Here is a 27,031-nt window from a genome sequence, read left to right on the forward strand (position 1 = left end):
CAACACAGTAGCCACGTAAAGCGATGGTGACATGAAAGATCTAAAATTGCAGGATTGTGTAGACTGTGTGTATCAGCTAAAACTTTTGATCTGTAGGCTTTGTCGATGCAAATCGTCTCAGGGTTGATATTCAGGTATTTGAGGAGTCCAATCGTGTTTTCTGGGAACGTATGACTGAGCGAGATGATTTGGTTGAGGGCAGGTCTGATCAAAGATGCTTGCCGGTTAGTTATTCTGGTGTTCTTCGTGGGCAGGATGATAAGACTATCGATGTTAGGAGCATCCAATCTACCCGAAATGAGTTTGGAGAGGTTAATTAAGTTGCGAGTGGTGATTCTAAGGAGTCATTCCATGTAGCGAATGTAGTGTACCCCTAGAGATAGTAAGGCGATGCTCTGAAGTCCTATTGAGGGATCGCAGAAGCCAATGCTCAATCCCCAAAAACTGTCGCAGGTAGGTTGCAGGGGTAGAGGACCAGATTTTCGATGTGTAGAGTGCTACACAAGTTCGGACAAACCTAGTTATTAGCTTTTTATTTCCGTAACCAATCAATTCCTGTCGAGCAGACCAAAGGGCTGCGAAGAATTTGTTTCTTGCTTCCTTCAAGTGCTCTAGAAAAGACAGTTCGAATCCCAGACCAAACCTAACTGCTTTTGAGAGTTGACAAGTTTAATTCGATGTCCATTTATAGAGATGCGCATTGAATTTATTCTTCTTCTCTCTATAAACGTCATCTGGGCAGATTTTTCGGCATTTAGCTGAAGACCAATGTACTGAAGAAATGTGCTTATTTGAGAGATTTGTTTTGTTGCTGTTCTTTGGACAGAGAGGGTTTGCTCCGGCTGATCTGAATGAATGAAGAACTTCAGATCGTCTGCGTACGATATCAAGTTTTCGAAATTTGCTAGCAGAGGTTCGAAAGCTGCTGCGAACAGTGCTGCCGACCAAACGCCACCCTGTGGAAGCCCTCTGAAGACAGTAAAGGATCGTGAGAGACCGTTCTGCTCAACAAGGAGCCGTCTTTCCTGAAAAACTTTTTTGATTACAGTGAGGAGATTATCGGAGATCCTGAAGTAGTTCTTCAAGACGTGATGGAAATCCTATCATATGCAGATTTAACGTCTAGAAAAATTATGTCGAGCTGCGTTCGAGAATTCAAAGCTTCCTGTATGATAAACAGCGTTTGAAGAAGATTGGTGGTAGTAAATCTCCAAGGGACAAAATTCTGAAGGTGATATGGTCTGTGCTGAAAACAGTGCTCAAGTTGCGCTAGGATTGTCTTTTCAAAAACTTTAAGCAGCGAAGAGCCCACTGAAATCTTACCAAAATCGTTCGCAGTTCTTCCAAATGGGTTTGATGCAGTAGTGTGTTCAAACTTGAGGCACCGAAGGTGTTCGCAAAATTTCATTAACGATATGTAAAAGAACATCCACAATAAAGACACAGGATATTTTAATGATAAACAAAGGAAATCTATCACGCCGGACGGTAGCTTTGTTCGGTAACTCATTTATTACTTTCAACAGATTTTGCTTTGTGATATTAAGTGTAGACAGGGGAGTCAAACAGCGTAATGGGATGGGATAGGGACGATTAGATTCTTCCTTTACGCAACTCTCACCAAAAGTACTGTCTGCCCATTCTATGAAGAAGCTCGCATCCATCGAAAATTCTTGCAGTGCTTTGCAAATGACCGCTTCGAACATACTAATCTGTTAGCTATATAGCTATAGTTGGCTTGTCGTTCTTGCTTCAGAAAAGATGCACGTTTCTTTTTAAAGTTAATAAAATCGTGTGTGGTTCCTGAACTCTTCCATTTGCATTGAACTCTTGCATTGAACCATTGAGGCTAATTATGCGAGCATCACTAGACTCTGGGGAGATTCCCTTGGATTGGAAAAGTGCAAATGTATCTCCCATACATAAGGGTGGCTCTAAAAGTGAAGTGGGAAATTATCGACCTGTCAGTCTGACTTCAGTAGTAGGGAAAATCATGGAGGCAATGATCAAGGGTGGAATTCAGGATCATTTGGATCGAATTGAAATTCTCAAGGATACTCAGTATGGTTTTGTAAAGGGAAAATCATGTTTAACAAATCTGGTTCGCTATTTCGAAAGGGTCACTCTAGAGCTGGATTTAGGGAATAATTTCGACATTGTTTATTTAGATTTCAGCAAAGCTTTTGACTCAGTCCCACATGAGCGGTTGCTTTATAAGCTGGAACAGGTTGGAATCACTGGGAAAATCCTTAGATGGATAGAAGGATGACTTCAGGGCAGGAGGCAGAGGGTTGTGATAAATGGTTATTCCTCAGATTGGGTTGATGTAAGAAGTGGGGTTCCCCAAGGATCAGTATTAGGGCCACTGTTGTTTTTAATTTTCATAAACGACATTGATGAAGGGATAGAGGGCGTGATGTCTAAATTTTCAGATGATGTTAAAATTGGTAGAGTAGTTAATGATCACTGTCAAGCTGAGCTTCTTCAGAGAGACCTAGATAGACTTCAAGAATGGTCAGAAAAATGGCAGCTGTGCTTTAATCCAACAAAGTGTAAGGTATTACACCTGGGAAACAGTAATCCCAAAATAACTTATTCACTTGGTGGAGTTCAACTAAACGCAGTACTGGAGGAAAGGGACTTGGGTGTTACGATACGGTCAGACATGAAATTCTCTGAGCATTGTAAACAGGTTGCAAGGAAGGCCCATGGTGTCCTATCGATGATCTATCGAACTTTTGCAAGTAGAGATAGGGACGTGCTAATCCCATTATATAAGGCTTATGTTAGACCACACTTGGAATACTGTGTTCAAGTATGGAGACCGCACCTAAAGAAAGACATCGAGCTTCTTGAAAGGGTGCAAAGAAGGGTAACTCGCCTGGTGAGATCGGCAAAAGGGCGTCCTTATGAAGAAAGACTTCGAATATGTGGGTTGCAGAGTTTGGAAACTAGACACCTTAGAGGAGATTTGATTGAGGTGTTTAAGGCTCTGAGAGGCATCAGTAAAATGAATGAGGACAAAAGTTTCAAGATTATAAATGATGCTAGAACTAGGGGACATAAATTCAAGTTACGGGGGAAATGTTTAGATTGGACTGCAGGAAGTTTTATTTTAGCCAGCGAGTTATAAATTACTGGAATAAGTTGCCTTCATGGGTGGTAGAGGCCGACAGTTTGGGGAAATTCAAAGGTCACCTGGATAGTACTTTCGGGTAAGGGAAGCGGATAGGATTAATTTCCTTTTTATTTATTTTTTATTTTATTATTATTTTTTTATTTATTTTTTATTTATTAATTATTATTATTTAGTTATTTATTTATTTTTTGTTTTTATCATTGTTTTGTTCGGATTTTTTTTTTTTTTTTTTTTTTTTTTTGGCTGGTGCAGCATAAGCCATAGGCTTTCTTGCACCATACGGCCGTTACTAATACTAATACTAATACTAATACTAATTTTCTGAAGGCACACTGCTTATCTAGAAAGGCGGGCTTCAGGTCTCTTGAGACCCATGGTTTTGTCTATTTGAGATTTTGATGGTTTTTGAAACTCCTTGAACAGCTATTGCTGCCAGGTGGGAAGCAAGGCCATTAGAGGCTTCATCGATTGGCAAGGTGGAAAGATCATTCCAGTTGGTTGAGGTGAGAAAACTTATAATGATATCTTGCGTGATGAAATTAACTGAAATAATTGTTTTGGTGAGGACTTCATCATCATGATTAGGAGGTATTGACGGGAACGTAAAGGCAAAGGTTAGTGGTTTGTGGTCTAAATTAAAGGCAAAGGTCGAGATTGTGGGAGTCAAATCTGCAGTACGATGAAATACTAGGTCTAAAGCCTGGTTGCCCCTTGTAGGCTGTGATTCAAGGAAATCCAGTCCCAAATTCTCGATGAAGATAATGAAGTCTCGTCTAGATTCAGAGTGTTTTGTGGTAGACATATTGAAGTCCCCTCTAAGAAAGTTTGGTTTATCAGCGGTGAAATGGGTTGCGAGCCGTGACTGCAGTTCATCCTTGGAGTCTTGTGTATGATCAGGTGGAAGATAAATAAGACAAATTTAGATTAGGTGATTTCTACATGTAACATCGGCACATAAAGCTTCAAAGTGTTCTGAACTGCTGATTTTAGGCAGTAAAGTGAAAAATTAAGATGTTAAATAATCATAACGCCTCCTCTTCTTCCCGTACGATCATTAGTAACTGCGTGATAAGATGAGGAACTCATCAGGGTATCAAGCTGTATATTGGAAGACATCCAGGTTTCTGTAAGACAAATAATCCCAAATTCCTCGATGAACAAGAGTGATTGCAGGGAGTGTAGCTTATTGAGATGTTCCTGACGTTTTGAGCAAAATGCTAAAGACACTGACAACCAAACAGATTAGAGGGGACCTAACTGAGGGTTATAAGGCTGTGAGAAGGGTTAAGAAAATGAATGAAGGGAATTTCCGCTGTAACAAAGAATCCTGTAACCAGGGGAAATAAATTCAAATTACAGAGGAAAAAACTTCGATTAAATTGTAGAAATTTTATTTCAGCCGCTAGAGAGTTGGTGATTACCGGAACAAGTTGCTTCTGCAAGTAGCAGAAGCTGACAATTTGAAGGAATTTAAGTAAACTGGTTAGTTACCCAGATGGGAGAATGAAATGCGTAATTATGTTTTTGTTTATTTCCTTTTTACACTTATTTTGGCTGATGCAGGAAAACCCTGTGCTTCCTTGCACTTAAGTTGTTGTTGTTGTGCTTAAAATACTACATAACCCAATCAATTAATCTATACAGAACAAAAAAATGTAGCGGAAATAGAAAATTGTTCGTTGAATGGTTTGACTTAGAATTTTTTTCTATCTGCAAATAAATGAAGATGACAGAAAAGGTTCTGCCAATTTTGAAAAAAGCTCCAAGTCCTTCAAACGTAAATGAATAGCAACAGGATGAGCACTGACGTTGTATCAATGTTTCTTCCTCTTAACTGCACAATTCTAATGCAGCCAAACAGACCTGTTATCAATGAAATTGCGCTGCCCTAAAAATTGTTTATAGAGTAACGGAAATTCAACACATCACAGCTAATTAAATTCAGTTAAATTAACATTACCAGATTAAATTAGAATATAACTATAACCGTGGTGCTTTCTCTTGCTGAAACTATTGTGATTGATTTTCGTTATTTGTGGAAAGATTTGCTAACTTCCATCTGTATTATATTTTCACAGGTTACTTCCGTGATACCTTAAAGAGCTACGATGGACTTTTCTATAGCACAGGTGTCATTTTGCTTATTGCAGGACTGTTGCTGCTCTCCCTTAAACATTTTAAGAAGGCTTAGAGAAATACACTCAATTGGCTTTGCATTAGCAACACCTGGCATGGAATCCACCACCTGTTACATGGTGTGGTAGTCGAACCCATTCGTTGTACAGTGGGTCTAGCAATGCACGACATTGTTAGTGCTTGGTTATAGCATCGAAAGTTCTCTTCCAGTACGGTCAAAATTTCCTTAATTGTACTGAGATCAACTGAGTTGAGTGGCTTTGAGTCATCCACGAAAAAGGAACCAGCAACAAAAAGCGACACGAAACGAGTATGAAATAAGGCTCAGCAACCTCCAGAGCTTTGTGGTATGGTGCGTTGTCTTGACAGATGCCGTAGTTTTCTGGATACATTGTCATCATTAAGAGGTGCACTTTATCGGCGACGACAGAAAGGCAGGCGTCACATGGAGCCGTTCATTAACAGTAATCAGAGAACCCATAGCATGCATTGAAAACAGTCCTTACACCACAATCTGCAGCCTACAGAACCATTAATACTCCGAATGTAATAGCCTTATTTTAAATTCTGGAAATGCAGATATTCTCGAGTTGGAAACGCGATCCCACCCATTTAAGGCGCAGTTTCTTTTATCTTACAGAGAGCATCGGTATTCGTGATGACCGTCGATTGCCATAGCCTGTGAGCAAATGTCCGGCATGAAGTCCATATGGATATTGGTCTTGCTTTCCAAATTTGTACTGGGTGGATAGGTGTGCCACTGTACTTCGCCACTGCAATGTTACCAGACGAGACATGCAATGCTCTTTACGACCCTCGACACTTATGACTGTTCCATATGTGGTGTTACTTCGTCCGCTGTTGTATCAGTCATAGTGGGCTCGGGCCACCACAGAACGGGAGCGCTTAACTATATTGAATGTGGCCAAGATAAAGGCACCTGCCTAAATCCATTTCTAAACAAGAGGTTGTTTCCAATGCAAAGCCATATAAGTGTACCCATTTAAATGTATATGCCACCAAACACACACAAACAGAATTATGGGCCTAATAAGGCCAGGTGGTGTAATAGTTATTAACGTATCTTTGATATATTGTAATATTATTAATAAATAATGCAAAAAATATGTAAACTCTACAGTTTCCTTCTTTGGGAGATTTTCTTAGATAAACAAACTGTTCTGTAAATTAATTATAAGTGACATAATGACCTTGCACCTTCTCATATCGATGTAGTTGACGCTAGTAAAGTGGGTGAAAGCGGTGGATCTTTTCAAGCATCAGAAGCAGAAGAATTCAAGGGTGCGTCTTCTAGTAAGGACTGTCCTTTAAAAAGGCAACTCAAGAAACAGTTTATCAAGAACTACTGCGAAGCCTTCTCTTAAAATGACCTAGTTATATGTACAATGTACATTAAATGTGCTCAATGTACATTAAATGTGCTCAATGTACATATTTATTACTATAGTTATTCTCGATATTCAAATAAAATATGAAATTTAAACATTTCTATAAAAATTTTTTTGTAAATTATTAAACTTCAAAACTTCATTCTTCATCCCCATTATCTTTGTAGTTGATTCTAATTTTTATTGATCCTTCCACATAAAAAAAAATAATAAAAATTATATTAATCTCTCCTGACCTAAAATTTAGCATCTTTTTCAAAATTTAAATTTATTTCACTCTTATAATTTTAACCTGGTATTCAGTTGCAATTAACGCAACTTAACTAAGTAATGTTCGGATGTCGAAATTGTGTAAATAAAATACGTTTTTAAGAGAATTCAACTAAGCTTTTTGAACTTTGTATATTAATTTTGGTGAAGATTATGCATGTATCATTAGTCAGTTTCAGTTTTTCAACAGAGACAAGAAAAAATGAAAAAGTTATAGGAATTTAAGTTATATAGTTGCCAACAAGCAACGAAGTGTCACACATACATAATAAATAAGTAAATTTTGGAAATTATCTCCTTCTCTTATCATAGCAGACAGTGGGCTTTTCGGGTGACCCAGTTGTTTTCCATAAAACGTTGGCGCTGTGAATGTTCAAGAATCTGCAAAGCCAAATGAGTGTGAGTTGTGTTAAGTACCAGGAACAATGTAGTTGTATAATCACGACCCACCTCAGGGACCGCCAGCAACAGCACTCTCGATTGACCCCCCTGAGGTCTCCATGGTCGATGTTGAGCCTACAGTAGAAGAAGTGAAAGCAGCCATACAATCCCTGAAGAATGGCAGGGCACCAGGAGTGGACCAAGTCACCACAGAAGCGATCAAAGCCGGGGGAGATGTACTGCTTCGCCGACTACACTTACTCCTCAAAACCATCTGGTGCACTGAACAAATTCCGTTAACATGGAGGAAAGCCATTATCGTACCGATCCACAAGAAAGGTGATAACCGGGACTGCAAGAACTACCGTGGCATCAGCCTCCTTTCCATCATCGGAAAGGTCTTTATGAAGATCATCCAGTCAAGACTGCAAAAACATCGCGAGCAAACCAGTCGAGAAGAACAGGCAGGATTTAGACCCGGGCGAGGATGCTGTGATCAAATCTTTGCCATTCGTCAGCTGATGGAGGAGAGGATCCGGTGTGGACAGCGAACCGTCATTGTTTTCATTGACTTTAAGTCTGCTTTCGACTGTGTCCACCGGCCTGCCTTATGGAAACTACTAGAGGTTGAACATGTACCTCGAAAAGTCATCACACTCCTCCAAACTGCATACAACGGTTTAACCAGCCAGATGCGCATCCAGAACGATTTATCTGAGGAATTTACCATCCAAACTGGAGTCCGCCAAGGGGATGTAGCCTCCCCATTGCTTTTCAACATCGTGGTCGACGCCATTATGAGGCAAGCATTCAGAAATAGACAGGGCATACAATATGACAAGGATCACTATGTGACTGACCTGATGTTTGCTGATGATAGTGCTATCCTTGCCGGTAACGACGCTGAAGCCACGAACATCCTCTACGACATTGCCCGCATTGCCCGGCCATACGGTTTGAAGATGAATGCTGGTAAGACAAAGGCCCTGACAACAGATGGGTCGCAAGCCACCATCTATCTCGAAGGCGTCCAGATCGAGCAAGTGCAGGACTTTAAATACCTTGGGTCGCTGGTCCAGGAGAAGAAAGTTGCATCCACCATGGAAATCCACAGCAGAATTGGACAGGCGGCCACTGCGTTCGCCTCGCTCAAATGGTGTCTATGGAAGAGGACCAACATTTCCACAAAGACTAAAATCCGACTCTTCCGGACTTTGATCCTGCCCATTCTTCTTTACGGATCGGAAACATGGATTTGTCTCAAGTTAGATTTGAACAAACTTGAGGTATTCCAAATGCGATGCCTGCGGCAGATCTTGGGCATCTCTCTTCGCGACCGCATCACTAATGATACCATCCGCGCCAGATGCCAACAGCAACCAACCATTGCCGACCAAATCCAGAAGCGAAGGCTCAGATGGTTTGGCCACGTATGTAGAATGGGCACGAACAGAATACCATCCACACTCCTTTGGAGACAACGACCCACCCAATGGAGCATCCAACGGACCGCGCCTAGGAAAACGTGGGCCAAGCAAGTGGAAGATGACTTGAAGAGCCGACGTCTCGACCTTAACCAGGCCAGGACTGAAGCCATGGATCGTAAGGTATGGAAGAACATCACAGAGCAAGTCCGAAACCCTGCGGCACCTACAGCAGCATACTGGTTGCGTGGCCAACCGCCTCCCCCAGCTGCCAGCTAAGGACCAAAGAAGAAGAAGAAGTTAGAGTAAGATTTTAGGAGCATCAGCGACTAAGGCCATATTATAAGGCCGCAGGACCTCTGTTATCCTCAGTTTGTACTAGTATGGTGCCAATCTTTCCGCTTCTCACGAGCAATTGTGTTTACATACACTCTGTCAAAGGATTTAAATTCTTGGGCGAGAGGTAGTGATCCGTTGTTTCTGCCTGCTCGCTAGACTGACCCTTTTAAGTCGTTTTATTGAGTATTTAATTGTTTCCGGAGAGAGGTGAGTTCCGGAGTCCACCATAAGACGCTTTTTTGATGGCTTGGGAAACAGTTTTCTGCTGATGACTGAATTTTTTCAACGCATGTAGATAACCTGCGACACCACCCGGAAAACATTCGAGTTCTTGAAGTAGGAGTATGTCTAGATTTCTGTCTTCAATAATGTGGTGTAGTTGGTTGGCAACTGAAATTGCCTTTTCGGCATTTACTTGAGAAATATTTAGCCTGTAAGGGTTTCTCGTACGACTTTTATCCATAGTTGGTTGATTGTCTGAGATTCTCTACTACTCTGCGATGGTTCGGGCTGATACCATACCTGACTGAGTGTTCACTTGGTCTATTGAAAAATTTACAGTTGGCACATTTAGCCGGAATGGGATTATTTTGGCACTCTCTATAGACATGACCTTCCATGAAGTACGCAAAAAACTTGTTGTTTGCGAATGCATTTGGTAGATGTGTAGCGGTAACCATGGCACTTGTAGCACTTGTACATGGAAGTAAATTCCATGAATTTGTGGAAGACCCCAACCCATGATTATACTATCTTTACTGTGGAGTATCTTTCTCAAGGTCGGAGTGAATTCAACAACCCAGTTATTTGTCCACGCTGTTCTACACTTTGTCGAAAACAACACCTCTTGGACATTTTCTGGCTCAATGTAGTCTTGTATGTTACGTCTGCTTATTTCTAGTCAGCCCACATTGGTGACTGAAGAATCCACGTCAAAAAATAAGGAATCTTGGTCACGCTGCCTTGGAATTTCTGATGATCTTCACACCCTCGCAACTCCAGATGTATTCATCATTCTCCCTGGATGCGACTTTCATAACAATGCCCCTGTTACTGATTGTCCCAATTGCTTTTACCTTAATGTTTGTTAATCGTAGTTTGGTGATTTCGTTTTTGCTTCTTCACTGCTGCCCAGCGTGCTATCCTGATATGTTTTGATTATTGCAACGTTCCTGGGGTCCTTGGAGGCGGGAATGGGGAAGATTGTTTCAAAGTGGAAGCAAATGATTAAAGTGACCAGACGTCCCGGATTTCCGTCATTTTCCCCGCATTACAAACTGTCCCGGAAAATGTCGCGGATTGGACTTGTAACCTCCATATGTATTGGAAACGTAATGCAAATCATTGCATTATGTTTGCCAGGAACCAGTGGTACAACGGAAAGAGTTTATTCGATAGTAAATAAGCTGAGGACGTGAACGAAAACACAGCTGACCGTAGAAACGCTGAAAGCAATATTACAAATTAAGTGCAATTTTGCTGCTTCTTGTGAAGGATTTTACGAAGAAATAGCAAATAAGGAAGAATTATTAAGAAAAATTCACTCAGCAGAAAAATATATTTAATTATATTATTTATTATTATTATTATCAATTTACTATCCCAGGAAATTGTGGGCCACCCCTGGACGGCAATGTGCCAGGAGAGTGCGATATTTACATAATAAGTGGCGAAGAACCACAGGTATAATGTACAAGAGCACGTGTTACTCGATCTGAAATATTTACAGAGATGAACTTACAAGAGCTCGAAATAAAAGCAAAGTTTGTAATAAACAGCAAGATAAATGCAGAGGTCAAAAAAGTCCAGGTGTAGTTGAACGTCATAGATTCAATAGCTTGTAACAATTCTTAAGTATTTCCTTTCTGTAGAGCCTGTCCTCACAGAACGCATCAGGGAGGATGCCTAATTTATTGTAGATCTGAAGGCAATTGGTCGGGAATATGTCCCAAGGGAATCGATGTTTGTAAGCTGCAGAGAGAGGTAGGAATCGGGATGTTCTCCTCTTGTCTTCTTTGGCCCAGAGATTAATGGAGAAATAGATGGAGCATCAGTTCGACCTGTGATAAGCCGAGCAAGCGTGAGTATATTTCTTTTTGTGATGAGAAGTCTCCAGGGAGTGGTCCCTAGATTAGCTTGGAGGATGGATCTGGAGATAGTAAAAGGGTGAACCGCCACCTTGTTCGTCCATCTGAGCAACCAATATTCCAGACTGATGTACTTTTTTAGGTGGGAGGCAGGAGCAGATGACCACATTTCAGATGCGTAGAGAGGGCGAGGGGTAATGCATCTTAGGATGTGCTGAACGACTAGCGCTGGCTGATGCACACCAACGAGCTCCTGACGCACTGCTCAAAGTGTCGCGTACGTCTTCTGTCTCATCCTGGCAAAATGAGGCTGAAATGTGATTCCAACATCCCAGGTGAGGCCTAGGTCTATATGGGAAGATAGCCTTTGCACCCTTTCACCGCTAACGAAGATTTGAACTTCATTTTTGACTCTTTTTTTTTTGGTTATTGGGTTGAAGAAATTTGGAAGGGTTCAGCTGCAGACAGTTTTCCAGTTTCGTTATCTGTGTAGAGGAATGTTGATTAATATCAAAAATCTGATGAGGATGATTTGAACTAACCTAGAACTTCAGATCGTCGACATTAGAAACAAAGTTAGAGTTACATGCTAGGAAAGGTTCCAAAACAGCTGCGAAGAGGACAGTTGAAAGCACACTCCCCTGAGGGATTCTTCTTGTGACGTCGAAAGTTACCTGGATGTCGTTCACGGTAAATGACAGATGCCTGGGAAGTAGAATTGACTTCAAGATTTGTAGCAAGGTATCTGCCAGACCGAAGTAATGCTTAAGTATGGTAAACAGACCTGGTAGGTATATTCTGTCATATGCCGATTTAATGTCCAGGAAGATGATGTCGGTCTGAGATTTGCTGTTGAGAGCTTGTTGGATTCTGAATAGAGGCATGATACCTATGTTATGCTGATGATATGAAACTCCTCACACTGATTTAACCACATGATGATCTTCTTATGATAACAGCATCAATTAACAATATACTCCTGGAATTTGCAAACTACCTCAACCACTTTGGACTAAAAATAAATCCAGAAAAGTCTGAATTTATGATATTCTCAATAAAGAAAACGCCTTCCTATATTCAGCCAACACTATGCAATTCCCCTATTCCCATCGTCAAGAAACATACTGATTTGGGGGTTGTTTTTGATTCTAAGCTCTGCTTTGGTAACCACATGGAAAAGCTGCTCACCCAAGCAGCTCGACTCCGATGGATGGCCAAACAGCATTTGCATTATATTAATGAAGTAACGACCACCAGAAGATATATAAAAAGCACGGTATACTCTCCGCTTCTATATGCTTCAGAAGTATGGACATCTGCCGCCCCTAGCACAATTCGACCACTCTTTTCTACTGAGGTTTGGCTCTTAAAATGGGCCATAAACAAACATAAACGTCCTCCACAGTTAAGGACAACTGAAATGGCCAGTTTGATAAAAATTCACAGGCTTTCCACGCTGATTAGGGTAAAATGCCTTACCACAACTGTAAAAATGATCACTGGAAAGATCTCGGCACCATCATTCTGGGACCTGTGCTCTTGGAGAGTCCCTCAGCCTTCCCTCAGAGCGACTCCAACTCTATGACCACATCTCAGCCGTGTCCATCTATCCGATAGGTTTCTGCCGTATCAACTACTTTCATGTGCCCAGTCTTTGGATGCTGACCTCAATAAGTTTTCCAGTGATAAGAAGTACAGACGCCGCATCCTTAAATTGTACTTCCCTGTCCCTGATTCTTCTCCTTGAAGATCGCCTTAACGCCGCAATCCAGCAACGCGACATGAAGGTGGCTTACCAACCAACCTTGCAGTTTTCCACCTATATATTCTTTGTACATTGTGATGTTTTTAATTGCATTATACTTTGAGTGTTGAGCTGTATTTACTTTTTATTCGTTCACATATGTATTTTTATATTTAATTTATTAATTTCTTTTTCTTACATATTGTAATATTACTGTTAACCCCTGGCCTTGCGGCCGTGAAGGGCTTATTGCAATGTATCCATTGTATTACTATTATTATTATTATTATTGCAATAAAGATTTCTTAAGTATCTAGAAGATGGGTGGTTATTGATCTCTTTTGCAAAATGGTATGAAGGTACTAGGGCCTGTGACCAAGCAGTGCGGGGCAATTGCTGGCTGAATCGCTTTTTCAAAGATTTTAAGTAAAGAGCAACTGATGGAGATTAGTCGTAGATATTTCGGAGATTTAGGTTTCTTAATCTTTAGAATGGGCTTGACATGGTAAGATGTCCAAATTGATGGAACGATTCCAGATTGTAGGATTCGTGTGAAAATATGAAGTATAAGGTCAACTATGTATGTGTTGCATATTTTTACTATGAAAGTGGGAAACCGTCTGGTCCTGCAGTAGTTTTATTGGGTAATTTGTTAATGACATCAATCGGGGTATCTCTAGATATTTCTGTGTCATTCATCCGCGCCCTAGGTAACCAAGTCCTCCTGTGAGAGAGAGGAAACTGGATCGGGGCAATCTGCCTGCAGGAAGCTGCACTATGTCCATTCCTGCACGAGCTTTTGATCAACGACATGATGATTTGTATGATGTGAAAGAATCCTTCTACCCGTCTTCAACCGATCGAGAACAACTTGGTTTAGACCTTGCCTTTTCTTTTTCAGAAAGTAAGCTCATTCTTTCTTAGGGTAGGGTCTGAGGAAAGTTGTGATTCCTTCATTTTCGGTAGGCCTTCTGCTTCCTGATGAAGGCCAGCTTGATTTCCTTATTAAAACACCGATTCGATCTGCTAGAAATCCTGACCATCTTGGCTGCACCACGGAGTGCAATCAACTCCAATTGCTCAGATAAGACCGTGATGACGTTATCTGTGGACTCAGAATATAGGTGTCCCTCAGTCAAATCCGTTCAGGCACTGTAAAACGATGTCCGGCTTCAGATATTGAGTACAGAAGGCAATTCAGCGGCATACTCATCCGATAACTCAGGGAAATTGCCCTGTATGGATAATTGACTTGCCATTGGCAGGTGATCCGATTGGAATTTGAAATTGCTAGGCAGGAGCTGGATGCCTGGTAGGTTAGGAATATTAGGTGAAGTGCTTGACCTCTTATAGTAGCCGGGGCCAAGAACTGTGTAAGATCAAAGGTATATAATTAATATAGTTTTTATTATTAAAGGAAGTATTATTATTTCTAAGAAAAAACATAACCTTTTTTCACTAGTCTGCGCAGTAGCACAGTGGTATCGTCACCGTCCAACCCACACCGGGTGGAAAAGGCCTGGGTTCGAATCCCGTCGATGACGCGAGGAACTTTAATGGGCTTTTTTCACTCCGTGGCTGAGTTAGTTGGTCTCAGGCGTAGATAGCAAGGTTTTTCTCCCCTGTAACTGGGGTTTTTTCGTCCAGCAAAACAGGCAAATCAACCATAGAACATACGCAATTTAGTATTAGTATTAGTAACGGCCGCATGGTGCAAGAAAGCCTATGGCTTATGCTGCACCAGCCAAAAAAAAAAAAAAAAAAAAAAATCCGAACAAAACAATGATAAAAACAAAAAAATAAATAAATAAAATAAATAAAAAAAAAATAAAATAAATAATAAAAAGGAAATTAAACCTATCATCCTATGCGCTTCTCTTACCCGAAAGTACTATCCAGATGACCTTTGAATTTCCCCAAACTGTCGGCCTCTACCACCCATGAAGGCAACTTATTCCAGTAATTTATAACTCGCTGGCTAAAATAAAACTTCCTGCAGTCCAATCTAAACATTTTCCCCCCGTAACTTGAATTTATGTCCCCTAGTTCTAGCATCATTTATAATCTTGAAAATTTTGTCCTCATTCATTTTACTGATGCCTCTCAGAGCCTTAAACTCCTCAATCAAATCTCCTCTAAGGTGTCTAGTTTCCAAACTCTGAAACCCACATATTCGAAGTCTTTCTTCATAAGGACGCTGTTTTGCCGATCTCACCAAGCAAGTTACCCGTATTTGCACCCTTTCAAGAAGCTCGATGTCTTTCTTTAGGTGCGGTCTCCATACTTGAACACAGTATTGCAAGTGTGGTCTAACATAAGCTTTATATAATGGGATTATCACGTCCCTATCTCTACTTGCAAAAGTTCGATAGATCATCGATAGGACGCCATGGGCCTTCCTTGCAACCTGTTTACAATGCTCAGAGAATTTCATGTCTGATCGTATCGTAACACCCAAGTCCATTTACTCCAGTACTGGGTTTAGCTGAACTCCACCAAGTGAATACGTTTTTTTGGGATTACTGTTTCCCAGGTGTAATACCTTATACTTTGTTGGATTAAAGCACAGCTGCCATTTTTCTGACCATTCTTGAAGTCTATCTAGGTCTCTCTGAAGAAGCTCAGCTTGACATTGATCATTAATAGGTCTCTCTGAAGAAGCTCAGCTTGACATTGATCATTAACTACTCTACCAATTTTAACATCATCTGCAAATTTAGACATCACGCCCTCTATCCCTTCATCAATGTCGTTTATGAAAATTAAAAACAACAGTGGTCCTAATACTGATCCTTGGGGAACCCCCACTTCTTACATCAACCCAATCTGAGGAATAGCCATTTATCACAACCCTCTGCCTCCTGCCCTGAAGCCATCCTTCTATCCATCTAAGGATTTTCCCAGTGATTCCAACCTGTTACAGCTTATAAAGCAACCGCTCATGTGGGACTGAGTCAAAAGCTTTGCTGAAATCTAAATAAACAATGTCGAAATTATTCCCTAAATCCAGCTCGTGAGTGACCCTTTCGAAATAGCGAACCAGATTTGTTAAACATGATTTTCTCTTTACAAAACCATGCTGAGTATCCTTGAGAATTTCAATTCGATCCAAATGATCCTGAATTCAACCCTTGATCATTGCCTCCATGAGTTTCCCCTACTACTGAAGTCAGACTGACAGGTAGATAATTTCCAACTTCACTTTTAGAGCCACTCTTATGTATGGGAGATACATTGGCACTTTTCCAATCCAAGGGAATTTTCCCAGAGTCTAGTGATGCTCGCATAAATAGCCTCAATGGTTCAATACACTCGCTTGCCGCCTCTTTTAAGATTATAGGGTATATTCCATCAACAGACACAAATACGGGTTAATGTATTTAATTACGGGTAACCCTAAAATAACAATAATTTTTTTTAACCTTTTTTCACTAAACAAAAATAAAAATCGATTAAAACATGATCCCTCTAATAAATGTTTTTTTTTTCTCAGTTCACATCTTTTACGCAACCTTTTGTTGGTTACGTAGCGTACCACGAGGGATGCCGTATACTGAATTTCAGCCTTTTCGACGAAAAAAAATAATAAAAATAAACTGACACTTCTGTCATTTCATTGTTATCAGCAACTCTAAGATGCTGATGGGGGCAGGACAAATCCAAACAGTTAACTACACATGTATGTACTGTACTTGGTTTTGGACTTCAGTTGTTCAATTTCAATGACTTTTTACAATGTCTTCTCTAATAAACTGCAGGCGCGAGTAATCTTGATTACATCTTCCTTTGAGATTTTTATCTTCGCTGCTAAGCAGAATTAAACTCTGCGACGCAGAATTTGGATACTGTCAAGATAAGCTCTGCAGAAGATGATGCATCAGTTGCTAGATATTCTGGCCCTTTTTTTGGGAATCTGATTTTGTTTGTAAATTTTAGTGACTTTTTTTCCAGACTTATTTTAATCTTTTTCTTCCGCTTTAGAGACTGGAAGCGCCGGTGGACATCAACAGGCTTATTTCCTTTATTGTCATTACAGATATTTTCCATTTGTTGTATTCTATCACCATCCTCTAGGTCTGTTTACTTCGGAGATAATTCTGTTCTATTCTTTAGCTTTAATTGCAAGGTATTAATGAGTGTAAGGCCATAATGGAGATGGAGCCTGGTGGGCTCTAAGCCATGTCGTTTCTGTCCTGGAGACACACACTTGTGGTTACACTCACTATCTCATCCCTGAGAGTGAAATTGGTAACTACACACACCGATAGTCTGGCTTCAGTGGTGGGGAAAATCATAGAAACAATGATTAAGAGTGCAGTCCCTGAACATTTTGATAGATATAGCATTCTGAACAACACACAAAATGGTTTTGTTTAGAGAAACTCATGTTTAACTAACTTAGTAAGCTATTTTGACTCATGAGCTGGATGTAGGGTACAATTTCGACATAGTGTATTTGAATGTTAGCAAGGCATTCGGCTCAGTCCCTCATGAGAAGTTATTGAATGAGTTGAAAAATTCTAAGATGGATTGCTACAGGGCAGAAGGCAAAGGATTGGGATTAATGGATATTCCTCAGATTGGTAAGTCAGAAGTGTGATCCCCCTGGGATCGATTCTTGGACCACTGTTGTTTCTGATATTCATAATCGACATCGACGATGGGATAGAAGGATTGATATCAAAATTTCCCGACGACATAAAGATTGGTTGAATAGTTAAGGATCAGTACCAAGCAGCGCTCCTTCAGGATGACGAACAGACTGTAGGAATGGTTAGAAACGTGTCAGCTAAACGCATTTTACATTTAGGGAATCGTAACCCCAAAATAAAGTATCACTTGGTGAGATTCTGGGAGTTATAATAATACCGGCAGATATGAAGTTTCCTGAGAAGTATAAATAGGCAGTCAGGAAAGCCCATGGTTTTCTATTGGTGATTTATTGAACCTTATCCTGTAGAGATATGGAGATCATAGTCCCACAGTAGAAAGCAATTGTAATACTACATTTGGAATACTGTGTTCAAGTACGGATTCCTCAACTGAAAACGGACATTGAACTTTTTGAAAGAGTCCAAAGACGGGCAACTATCATGGTGAGATCGGCAAATTGGCGACCATACGAGGAAAGACTCCGAATATGACGGGTGCAGAGTTTGGCAATTAAGCACATCAGAGGTAACATGATTGAGGTTAGTAAAATAACGAAGGCAGAATTTTGGCTGTTATGGAGAATTCCAGAACTCGTGGGCATAATTCAAATTAGAGAAGAAGACATTTAGACTAGATTGTAGGATTTTTTTTTTAGCCAGCGTGTCGTTCATCGCTGACAATTTCATAAATTCAAAGGTCAACTGGGTTACCTGTGAGAGTAAGGAAGCAATAATTTGTATTTTCTTATCTACTCGTTTTTTTAATTATTGTTGGCCAGTGCAGCAAAATCGTCTGGCTTCCTTACACTGTAAGCCTATTACTAACACCAGTCACCTTAATTTTCTGGAGATAATTCAGAACAATAGGAACAACAAATTAATCAGTTTAATTTGGTTTTTCCCCTTATTATAATTATAATTACATATTTAATATGGATGTTTCGTTCCTTTAGGTCTTGGAATGGGTTTGCTCCTTCCGACAGTTTCCGCCACAATCTGCCAACACTTCAAAACCATGAAGTCTGCGTTATTGGGAATCGTATTCTCTGCAACTCATTCGGAGGAATAATTTTCCCAGTTATTACGGAAAGAATGATGGAAGAGTATGGATTACTGGGTTCCTTTCTAGTTCTTGGTGCAGTTCTTACGAACGTTTGAATTTCAGCAATTGTAATGAGACAGCCTTCGTTTAAGTCTGCAAGAATTCGTCTTCATAATGATAACCAGAAAGCAACTTTTCCTACAATCACACAATGTCATCATCATACAACGGATGGAGACCCACTTACGACTCTAAATGGAGTTGCCGTTTTTCAAGACACAATGTTGAATACCCAAGAAGGTACATTGCATTTTGAAGACTTTGACAAAGGTGAAATCCATGCCTGTAAACCTTACAAAGCTTCTTTGTCTACACTAAAGCTTACATCGATTATATTCTTTACTCCAATATTCATTAAATTACCATTGGATTTTGAGGATTTTATTTTTCTTGCAATATTTTTTACCTCACATTTGTAGATTTTACGAGAGTCAATGTGAAGGATAGCGTGTTTCTTGTATTTTCTGCTTCTGTGGCAGGTTTTATCATCTAGTTAGTTGTGGGGTGGGTGGCCGATAACGGATTAATAAAAAAGACAACGGTTGTATAGTCCTGATGCTAGGAAGCGGAGTAAATCTGGCTTGCATTCTTTCGGCGAAAAGTTAAGTCGCCCTGATGGTAAACTGTATTGTTGTTGAATCAGCTGCGTATCTCCATCCATCCTATCAAATGCTGTATGAAGAGTATGTGGGACAGAAAGTACTCGCACTTTCGGCTGATGTACCATTCTTTATTTCTGGATGTTTCAATATTTTTGTCCCAACTCTATGTGTCATTATGAGAAAGTGTAGAGATTGTATATAATGTTGTCAGCTGTCTTCCTCTCTCTCAAATTACCCCATCCAAGAACAAGAGTTTCAAGGTTGGGTATTGTTCACAGTTTATCGCAAAACTTGAAATTATTCAAAGGAGGTTTCAGAAACAGGATCAGCATGATTTGGTCCACTGGTTGCGTTCTGTTCAAAGTAGACCATTCTCTATTAGCTCTTTCTCTTCTTTAACCTTTTGAGTATTAATAGTTTTTGCTTGGAATCAGTTTTAAAACAGTTAATAATTTTTTAAAATAAAATGAACGTACTGAATTTATTGGAAGGAAAGCGCCTGTGAAAGCGCCTGTTACGCCTCGTAATAATGTATGCTAAAATGCTTACTTCATATTCTGAATTCTGCTAGTCACCAGTTTGCACGTATTAATATAGGATTCAGCTGGTTCATGAATCCTTGTGAATAATGCATATATTGTTCAGACAGAGTGGCCAGCCCAGTCTTATCGACTTCAATCAAATCGAGCATTGTGTGTGTGTGTGTGTGTGTGTGTGTGTGTGTGTGTGTGTGTGTGTGTGTGTGTGTGTGTGTGTGTGTGTTATGGGGGTTGAACGGCGCATAAACTGTTGTGGCTATAATGCACCTATTCACAGGAAAATGCTAAAAACAAAATTTCGGCATAACAACTTGGTTGTGTATACAGAGATATTTTAGAATTTATCATATAGTCCAATTATTTTCAGATAAGAGAAAAACTCGTTGATGTTTGCATCATCTCCAATAATATATTGTAATGTCATTGGTTCTCGTAGATTTCTCAAGGAATACAGGACGGATTTTCTGTCCTGTTGATAGTGAGGGCAGTCAATCAGAATATGTTTGCCTGTTAAATTTTTTGAACAGTATCGACACCGAGGAGGATCTTCGTCTCTGAGAAGATGGTGGTGGGTCAGATATGCGTGTCCGATACATGCCCGTGCAAGAACCACTTCTATTTACACTGTTTTGGTGCTAGAGTGCCAACGCTTTGGATCGTGTTTCAACTGGTAGAGTTTATTATTGGTTTGGGTGTGCCACAGCTCTTTCCACTGCACGAAACATGCTGTTTGTATGATGTGACTGTAGTCAGAGGCTGGAACCGGAACGGAGATTAAATCAAAAGTTGATGGATTTTTTGCAGTTTGATCAGCAAGTTCATTCCCCTTTATCCCCGAATGTGCTGGGATCCAGCAAAAGGTCACTGATTGGTGACATTCTTCAATTTGTAATAGGAGTCTTCCGATTTGTTTTAACACAGGGTGAATCTTGTAGGAGGAGTTTTGCATTGCTGTAATTGAGCTGAGAGAGTCCGTATATACAAAATATTTTAGAGATGGGTAGAGATTCAGGTTGTCCAAAGCTAATTTTATTGCATGAAGTTCTGAAGAGAAGCTGCTATACTCAGGTGGAAGGGCAGCCGAAATGATATTAGAGGGAAATACTGCCGCTGCTCCAATGGCTGAATGTGATTTTGAGCCATCATGTATATATTAGCAAAAAATCAGCGTTTTTCTGAATATGGCTTGCATGGAGTTGTTTCACATTGAGTGTCGGTAGACGATTCTTTCCCCACTTGTGAAGGTAAGTATCGAAAGATAACTAATGAGGGGGAATCCATGGCGGTTGGGAGTAATTCATTAATTGTTGCCTGTTGAAAATTTGAACATTCCAACTCTGCATTAATTCAACAAGGCGTAAGCTTGCCTGTCTTATTTTACTGGGTTTATTTCTATAGAGGTTTTGTAGTGGTAGATTCAAGAGGTATGGCTCAATAGGATGCTGATAACAGTTTTGTATTCGGGCTGCCTACTTAAGAAGTAGTGTTTTTCAGCGGAGGGGGTTCATGAGCTTCAACATATAAACTATGGGTACGACATGTCCTGAAAACACCAAAGGCAATCCTCAATGCACTATGCTGTATAGGTTTCAGCCAGCGGAATGAACTCTTTCGGGCAGAATCATAGATTGGAGCCCCATAATCCAAACGGGAACTGATCAATGCTCTATATAGGAGCAGCAAAGATGAATGGTCTGCTCCCAAAGACAGGGCAGATAAAGCTTTTAGCATATCCAGCTTTCTGAGGCACGTATTACTCACAAATTTAACGTGCTCAAAGAAATTTAACTTCCTGTCAAGGATTAATCCCAAGAATCTGACCTTGTCAGTCACTGGAATGGTAGAGTTTGACATCTGAATTTCAGGATCTGTATGTACTTTACGTTGATTGCAAAAGTGAAATGCAACGGTTTTCTGCTATGACAGACGAAAGCCATTGCACATTGTCCAACTTTGGACTTTATTCCTTGGCTCTTAAGGTTGTCACAGACATTCTCACAGATATGCCAGACAAGCTGTACTTGCTACCTGGGAGTCTAAAACGCTAATGGAACCGATATTCGGGTGACCCTCAAGTCAAGTGGACCCAATTTCGGCGAAGTCCGGACGGTCTTTGACAGCCAAATCCTCTGCTTGCACCTTTCGATGGTGGGACTGTTGCTAATCCTGGGTATAACGTCCATGCCCAAGCACATGGTGGGTGACCACCCAGATATGAACCAAGGTAAGCAGGGGTCGAGGTGTGGCGCCCACAACAAATGGAGGATTGCCGCCCCTCTATGTTACCAGGCAGTACTAGGTGGTAGATGACTCTCATTAACCGGTGCAATACCACCACTTTGCTTATTGGAGGCTTGAAATGGTTGAACCCAGGTTTAGTCTATAGAGCTAAGTTCCGGTCAACCCTTCCCTATCTCTTCCATCATGCAGTATGATTGATAATTTTGAGGTTATGATGAACATCGTGGTGAGATCCAATATTCCTTACATTTCAAGGGTACAGCTCTAAAACGGTGTTCGCAGGCCGGCCGCTGGTTAGTACACCGGACCGAACCTATTGGTAACTCTCTAGAAGGCTTCCGGTTCAGCTAGTGTATAATCCTGCTACCTCAAATCTACCAGACAGTGACTGGAGGGAGTCCGAGTAGTATGTATGCGGGGAGCATACACACTACCCGGTCTGCCTCCTTATATTCTTACCATGTGTAAGATTAATCCAAAAATTTCATTACTTCATACAGCATGTCCCACCCACTTTTTCTTACTATTGAATACACCATGAATTGTCAAACTAATAGAGCAAGTTTATCTGCAAAAAAGATCCATGGGCTTCCATGGCCACTGTTCTTCTGAATTGGCTTCTATAATTCCCGGTCTCCCTTTCAAAACAGTCCGAACACGTGCCGCCACCAGCCAACATCCATTTACTGTCCAACCTCAACTCATAAAACCAACTTGTCATCTTCCTCGTTTATTCGTTCAACTGCCGTTTTCTGGAACAACCTTCCTTCATACATATTTCCTGAAAATTACAGTGTACAGAAGTTCAAGTCTAATGTCAACAAATATCTTCTTTCCTCTTCTCAACCTCCAACCCAAGCACGGTACTAAATACTATAGGTTCTAATACCTCTCGTGTTTGGGGTTTACATAAAAAAAAAAAAAAAAAAAATGAGGGATATCTCTAATTGGCGTTCAATGGATTTCATGTTCTGAGAATGGCATGAAATAGAGAGATCATCAGCGTAAAGGTAGGTCTGAACTGTATTTGCGAGTTCTTTTGTGATGAAATCGATTCTAATGGCAAAAAGGGTTGCACTCAGTACAGAGCCCTGTGCAGTACTCCTTCCTGCAAAAATATCATAGAAAGCGAGTTGTGGTATCGAACTTGGAACGAACGGTTCTGGAGGAAGTTGCAGATGAATATAGGCAGGTTACCTGGTAGACCAAGAGCATGGAGGTCCCTGAGAATGCCATGACGCCAGGTAGTGTCAAACGCCTTCTCCATATCTATGGAAACCATAACAAGGTGTTCATTTTTCACAAAGGCATTACGAATTGCACACTCAGCATTGATCATGAGATCGAAAGAGGACCTGTTCTTTCCAAATCCATTCTGATTATTACTCAAAAGATGTTACGTTTTTATGAACCAGACAAGTCGATTATGGATAATGTTTTCCAAGTAACTTGCCGAGGCAACTGGAGAGAGAAATTGGTCTGTAACTGTACGGATTGGTAGGATCTTTTCCAGGTTTCAAAAAGGCCAGAAATGTGGCATGGCGCCAAGAGGTGGGTTAAGGTTTTCAAGAAAGATTCGGTTATAGAAGACCAGCAGTATTTTTAAATTTTTTTTTCTTCAAGACGTTGTTGTTCATTATATAATATATTCCGTCTGGCCCAGAGGCACTATTGCGTGTTGTTTTGATAGCATGAAGTTGTTCAGATTATTGAAGTGGTTGATTATATAGAAGGAGTAGAGATTCGATAGTTGATGGATCGCTGTTCAAACATGGTCCTAATTTTCTGGAAATCCACAGAGTAGATGCCGCCGAAATTTGAGCGAAGGTTGTGCCCAAGGCATTTGCAATGTTCTCAGGAGCAGAGAGCTCTTGTCCATTCCACGAAAGAATTGGGGAAGGGGTGGTTGAAAATTTGTCAGAAATCTGCCTAATTTTCTTCCATATTAACCTGGATTTAGTGTTTTTGTTTACGGTAGAGGCAAACCGAATCCAGGAATTCTTTTCGGCTGGTCTTTGTGTGAGACGTGCTTTTGCCCTTAGTTTATTATAGGTAATAAGATTAACCGTGGTTGGAGATCTACGAAAAGAATGCCACGCTTTATGTTTTAACTTCTTTGTTTTTGTGGATTCTTCATTCCACCAATAATTATGGTGCAGTCGAGAAGGAGGATTTGAAAATGGAATTGAGCATTTAGCTGCAGATAATAGGTGTGGCATGATATGATCTGTGACTTCATCTATCGGCTGTGTTGGTATAAATTTCTCAATCAGACTGATAGCTGATTGAAATTTGACCTAGTTGGCTTGAGAGAATTTCCATTTCCTACAGGGATGTGATAATCGTAGTTCGGTAGTGAGCAGCTCGTAAACGATCGGAAAATGGTGACTTCCCATGGGATCATCTACAGCGGACCATTCCATGATTGGAAACAGAATCGGGGAGCATATTGATAAATCGATTGCAGAAGTTTGTCCAGTTGGTAATTGTATGTGAGTGGGTGCTCCAGTATCAAGAACAGTAAGGTTTTCCAAACCTTCTCCAGAAAGGTTTCTATTAGTCGGCTGTGGCTATCTAATTTAGTCGATCCCCATAAGTGGTGGTGGCCATTGAAATTCCGAAAGAGACAGACATGGGAAAGTAACTGCATTAGAAGATTTTCAAGATCTTGGTAAGAAAAGGTATGACTTGGTGGCAGATAGATTGGTACTAGTGTTAACGCAATCTGGGCTATCAAACGTACGGCATCAAATTCAATATCAGTTTGCGAAACAATTTGTTTGGTCAGGACCTTTGTAGTGACCCCCAAGGGCCGCATTTGAAGTATTACGATCTTGTCAATAGATAGAACAGTTCTTTATGTTGGTAGAAATTTCAGACCTTAGGTAGGTTTCTTGTAGACAGAAACCAACTGGAGAGAAGTGGCTACTTAAGATTTGAATATCATTAAGGTTGCTAGGATATCCTCTACAATTCCATTTTAGAATGTAAGGCATTACTAATGTTTAGTAGAAGCTGTATCTGACTGTTTCTTTAACTTTGCTGCCTTATAGCGTTCAGGCTTTGGTTTGTCTTTTTTTGAGAATAATGGCCGACTAGTATCCATATCTTCTTCTACATATAATTCTAGGATTTGGTCTTCTTGTCTGGATGAGTCAATTGTATCCATTGACGTTTCTTGGATATTCTTTTTCAAATTTGAGCTTCGATTATTTGATGTAGAAGCAATCACTGGGGGAGGAGAAGGAGATGTAACAGTACTGTAAAATGCAGTATTACTTTCCTGGTGCAACTGTTTCGGGACATTGGACTGTTGCTGAGAGAGAACAGTCCGAGCCCAGTCAGAGATTAAGGTGTTTGAAGGAACTGTAACATCAGTTTGCATGGCCACTTATTGATATTTTTGCGCAATATTAGCGTACGCACTTTTATTTATACTGGAAACAATTAATATCCGTGATTCTTGAAAGATTACTTTATTTTCGATCTTATATTTAACGATTTCCTTTTCAGTTTTCCGTCTGTCACATGTCCTTGAGTAAGTAGGATGGTTTCCTTTATAGTTGAGGCAAGTCATTTCTTTTGCCAAGCAGTCACTTTGGGTGTGGTCCGAGAACACTCAATTAGGACAAACTTTGTTTCCTCTGCATGACGTTTGAGAGTGGCCATACTTCTGTCACTTAAAACATCTCAATGGGTTAGGAATGTATGGTCCATTGCGACAAAGTAGACAGTCTGCTTTTATACATGCACCTGTTCTTACTCTTAGTTACCCTAACGCAGCCTTTGTATTTACGTATTACATGAGGACTCCCTGCATTTCTTGAAGTCCCCAGCACCTTTCTTTCAAGGCTGTTGCTGATTCCAAGAATCATCGTGTTGATGGAAGCAGTGCAAGAATCACTTTTACCTCTGCCTGCGGCTACTGTTAATTTTTTAGTCTGTCAATAATTTAGTTTTCCGAATTATAAAGAATGGTTATGCTTTCTGATGTTCTAGAACGAAAAGAAAGTTCCCAAATGATTCATAAGCGCGCAATTTTGTTAGGTTTTTCAAATATGTACCATAAAGTGACAACTGACTGTTTATGTTTATGCAAGGAATCATAAATATACGCGAGTATGATATTCATTTGTTTCCTGGTGCGCATCCCTGATAAACATAACCCTTTTTAACCCATGTATAAACAGGAACTATACTGTGCTGCCATTTTATTAGGTACACCCCTGCTGTGCACATAAATGGTTTGTCCCAAAACGTTGCAAGTCATATGACCACAGTTGTGGATATAAATGCAGCAGAACAACCTTAATAGTAACAGTTAAGCCTACAATCCGTAGCAAGAATGGGGAAAAGGAGTGATTTAACAGACTTGGAACGTCGCAAGGTAGTAGGTGCAAGACGTGTTGGACAAAGCATCTATGAAACGACAGTTCTGAATTTTTTACGCACCACAGAGTCAAGGGTGTATCGAGAATGGTGCAACGAACTGACAACATCCTCTGAACGGCACTCCTGTGGAAGAAAATCGCTTGTCGATGAGAGTGTATTTAGTGTCAAGCGGCACCAGGGGTTTCCCCCATCTCCGCGTTGCTTTCATTGTAGGTGTGCCAGTTCACTGGAAAGGCCAGAGATTTAAAAGTGTGTGGATATTGTATATGTATAGAGCTATGTACCGTTGTTTTTCTGGCCATTTAGCCGCTGGACCCCTGCTGAGGCCCAACGTTGTCCACACTCAGCCCCGTGGAGGCAGGCCAGGTATATCAGCATTATAATTAATTACTCTGGCAGGTCCTGCCACCTAATTTCCTGGGATTTCAGTGGCTAGGACCTAAAAAAAAAAAAAAAAAAAAAAAGATTTGATCTTCCGCGTGGGGGAGGGGGTTAAGAGCGCTAGGATTTGAAAGACCGAAACTATTGGCAAACAGTAATTTGGACATGATTAAATTTGGACGTGTAGGGCAAT

General features: G+C 40.4%; 2 protein-coding genes across 2 annotated transcripts in view; both read left to right on the top strand.

Moving 5' to 3' along the window:
• LOC150090225 (monocarboxylate transporter 9-like) overlaps positions 1-18,739 on the top strand; it is a 50,014-nt gene extending 31,275 nt beyond the window's left edge. The window contains exons 4-5 of the mRNA XM_090390213.1: positions 16,911-17,055; positions 18,535-18,739. Of these exons, the coding sequence (XP_090246339.1) occupies positions 16,911-17,055; positions 18,535-18,739 (350 nt within the window). The remainder of the gene's footprint in view (positions 1-16,910; positions 17,056-18,534) is intronic.
• Positions 18,740-18,754: 15 nt separating this feature from the next.
• Positions 18,755-27,031, top strand: part of LOC150090226 (monocarboxylate transporter 9-like) — a 29,398-nt gene continuing 21,121 nt past the window's right edge. Inside the window, exon 1 of the mRNA XM_090390214.1 lies at positions 18,755-18,953. Coding sequence (XP_090246340.1) covers positions 18,755-18,953 — 199 coding nt within the window. The remainder of the gene's footprint in view (positions 18,954-27,031) is intronic.

Source organism: Mastigoproctus giganteus, chromosome 2, assembly GCF_048544385.1.
Source record: "Mastigoproctus giganteus isolate SK-2022 chromosome 2, ASM4854438v1, whole genome shotgun sequence".
NCBI classification, from domain to species: Eukaryota; Metazoa; Arthropoda; class Arachnida; order Uropygi; family Thelyphonidae; genus Mastigoproctus; species Mastigoproctus giganteus.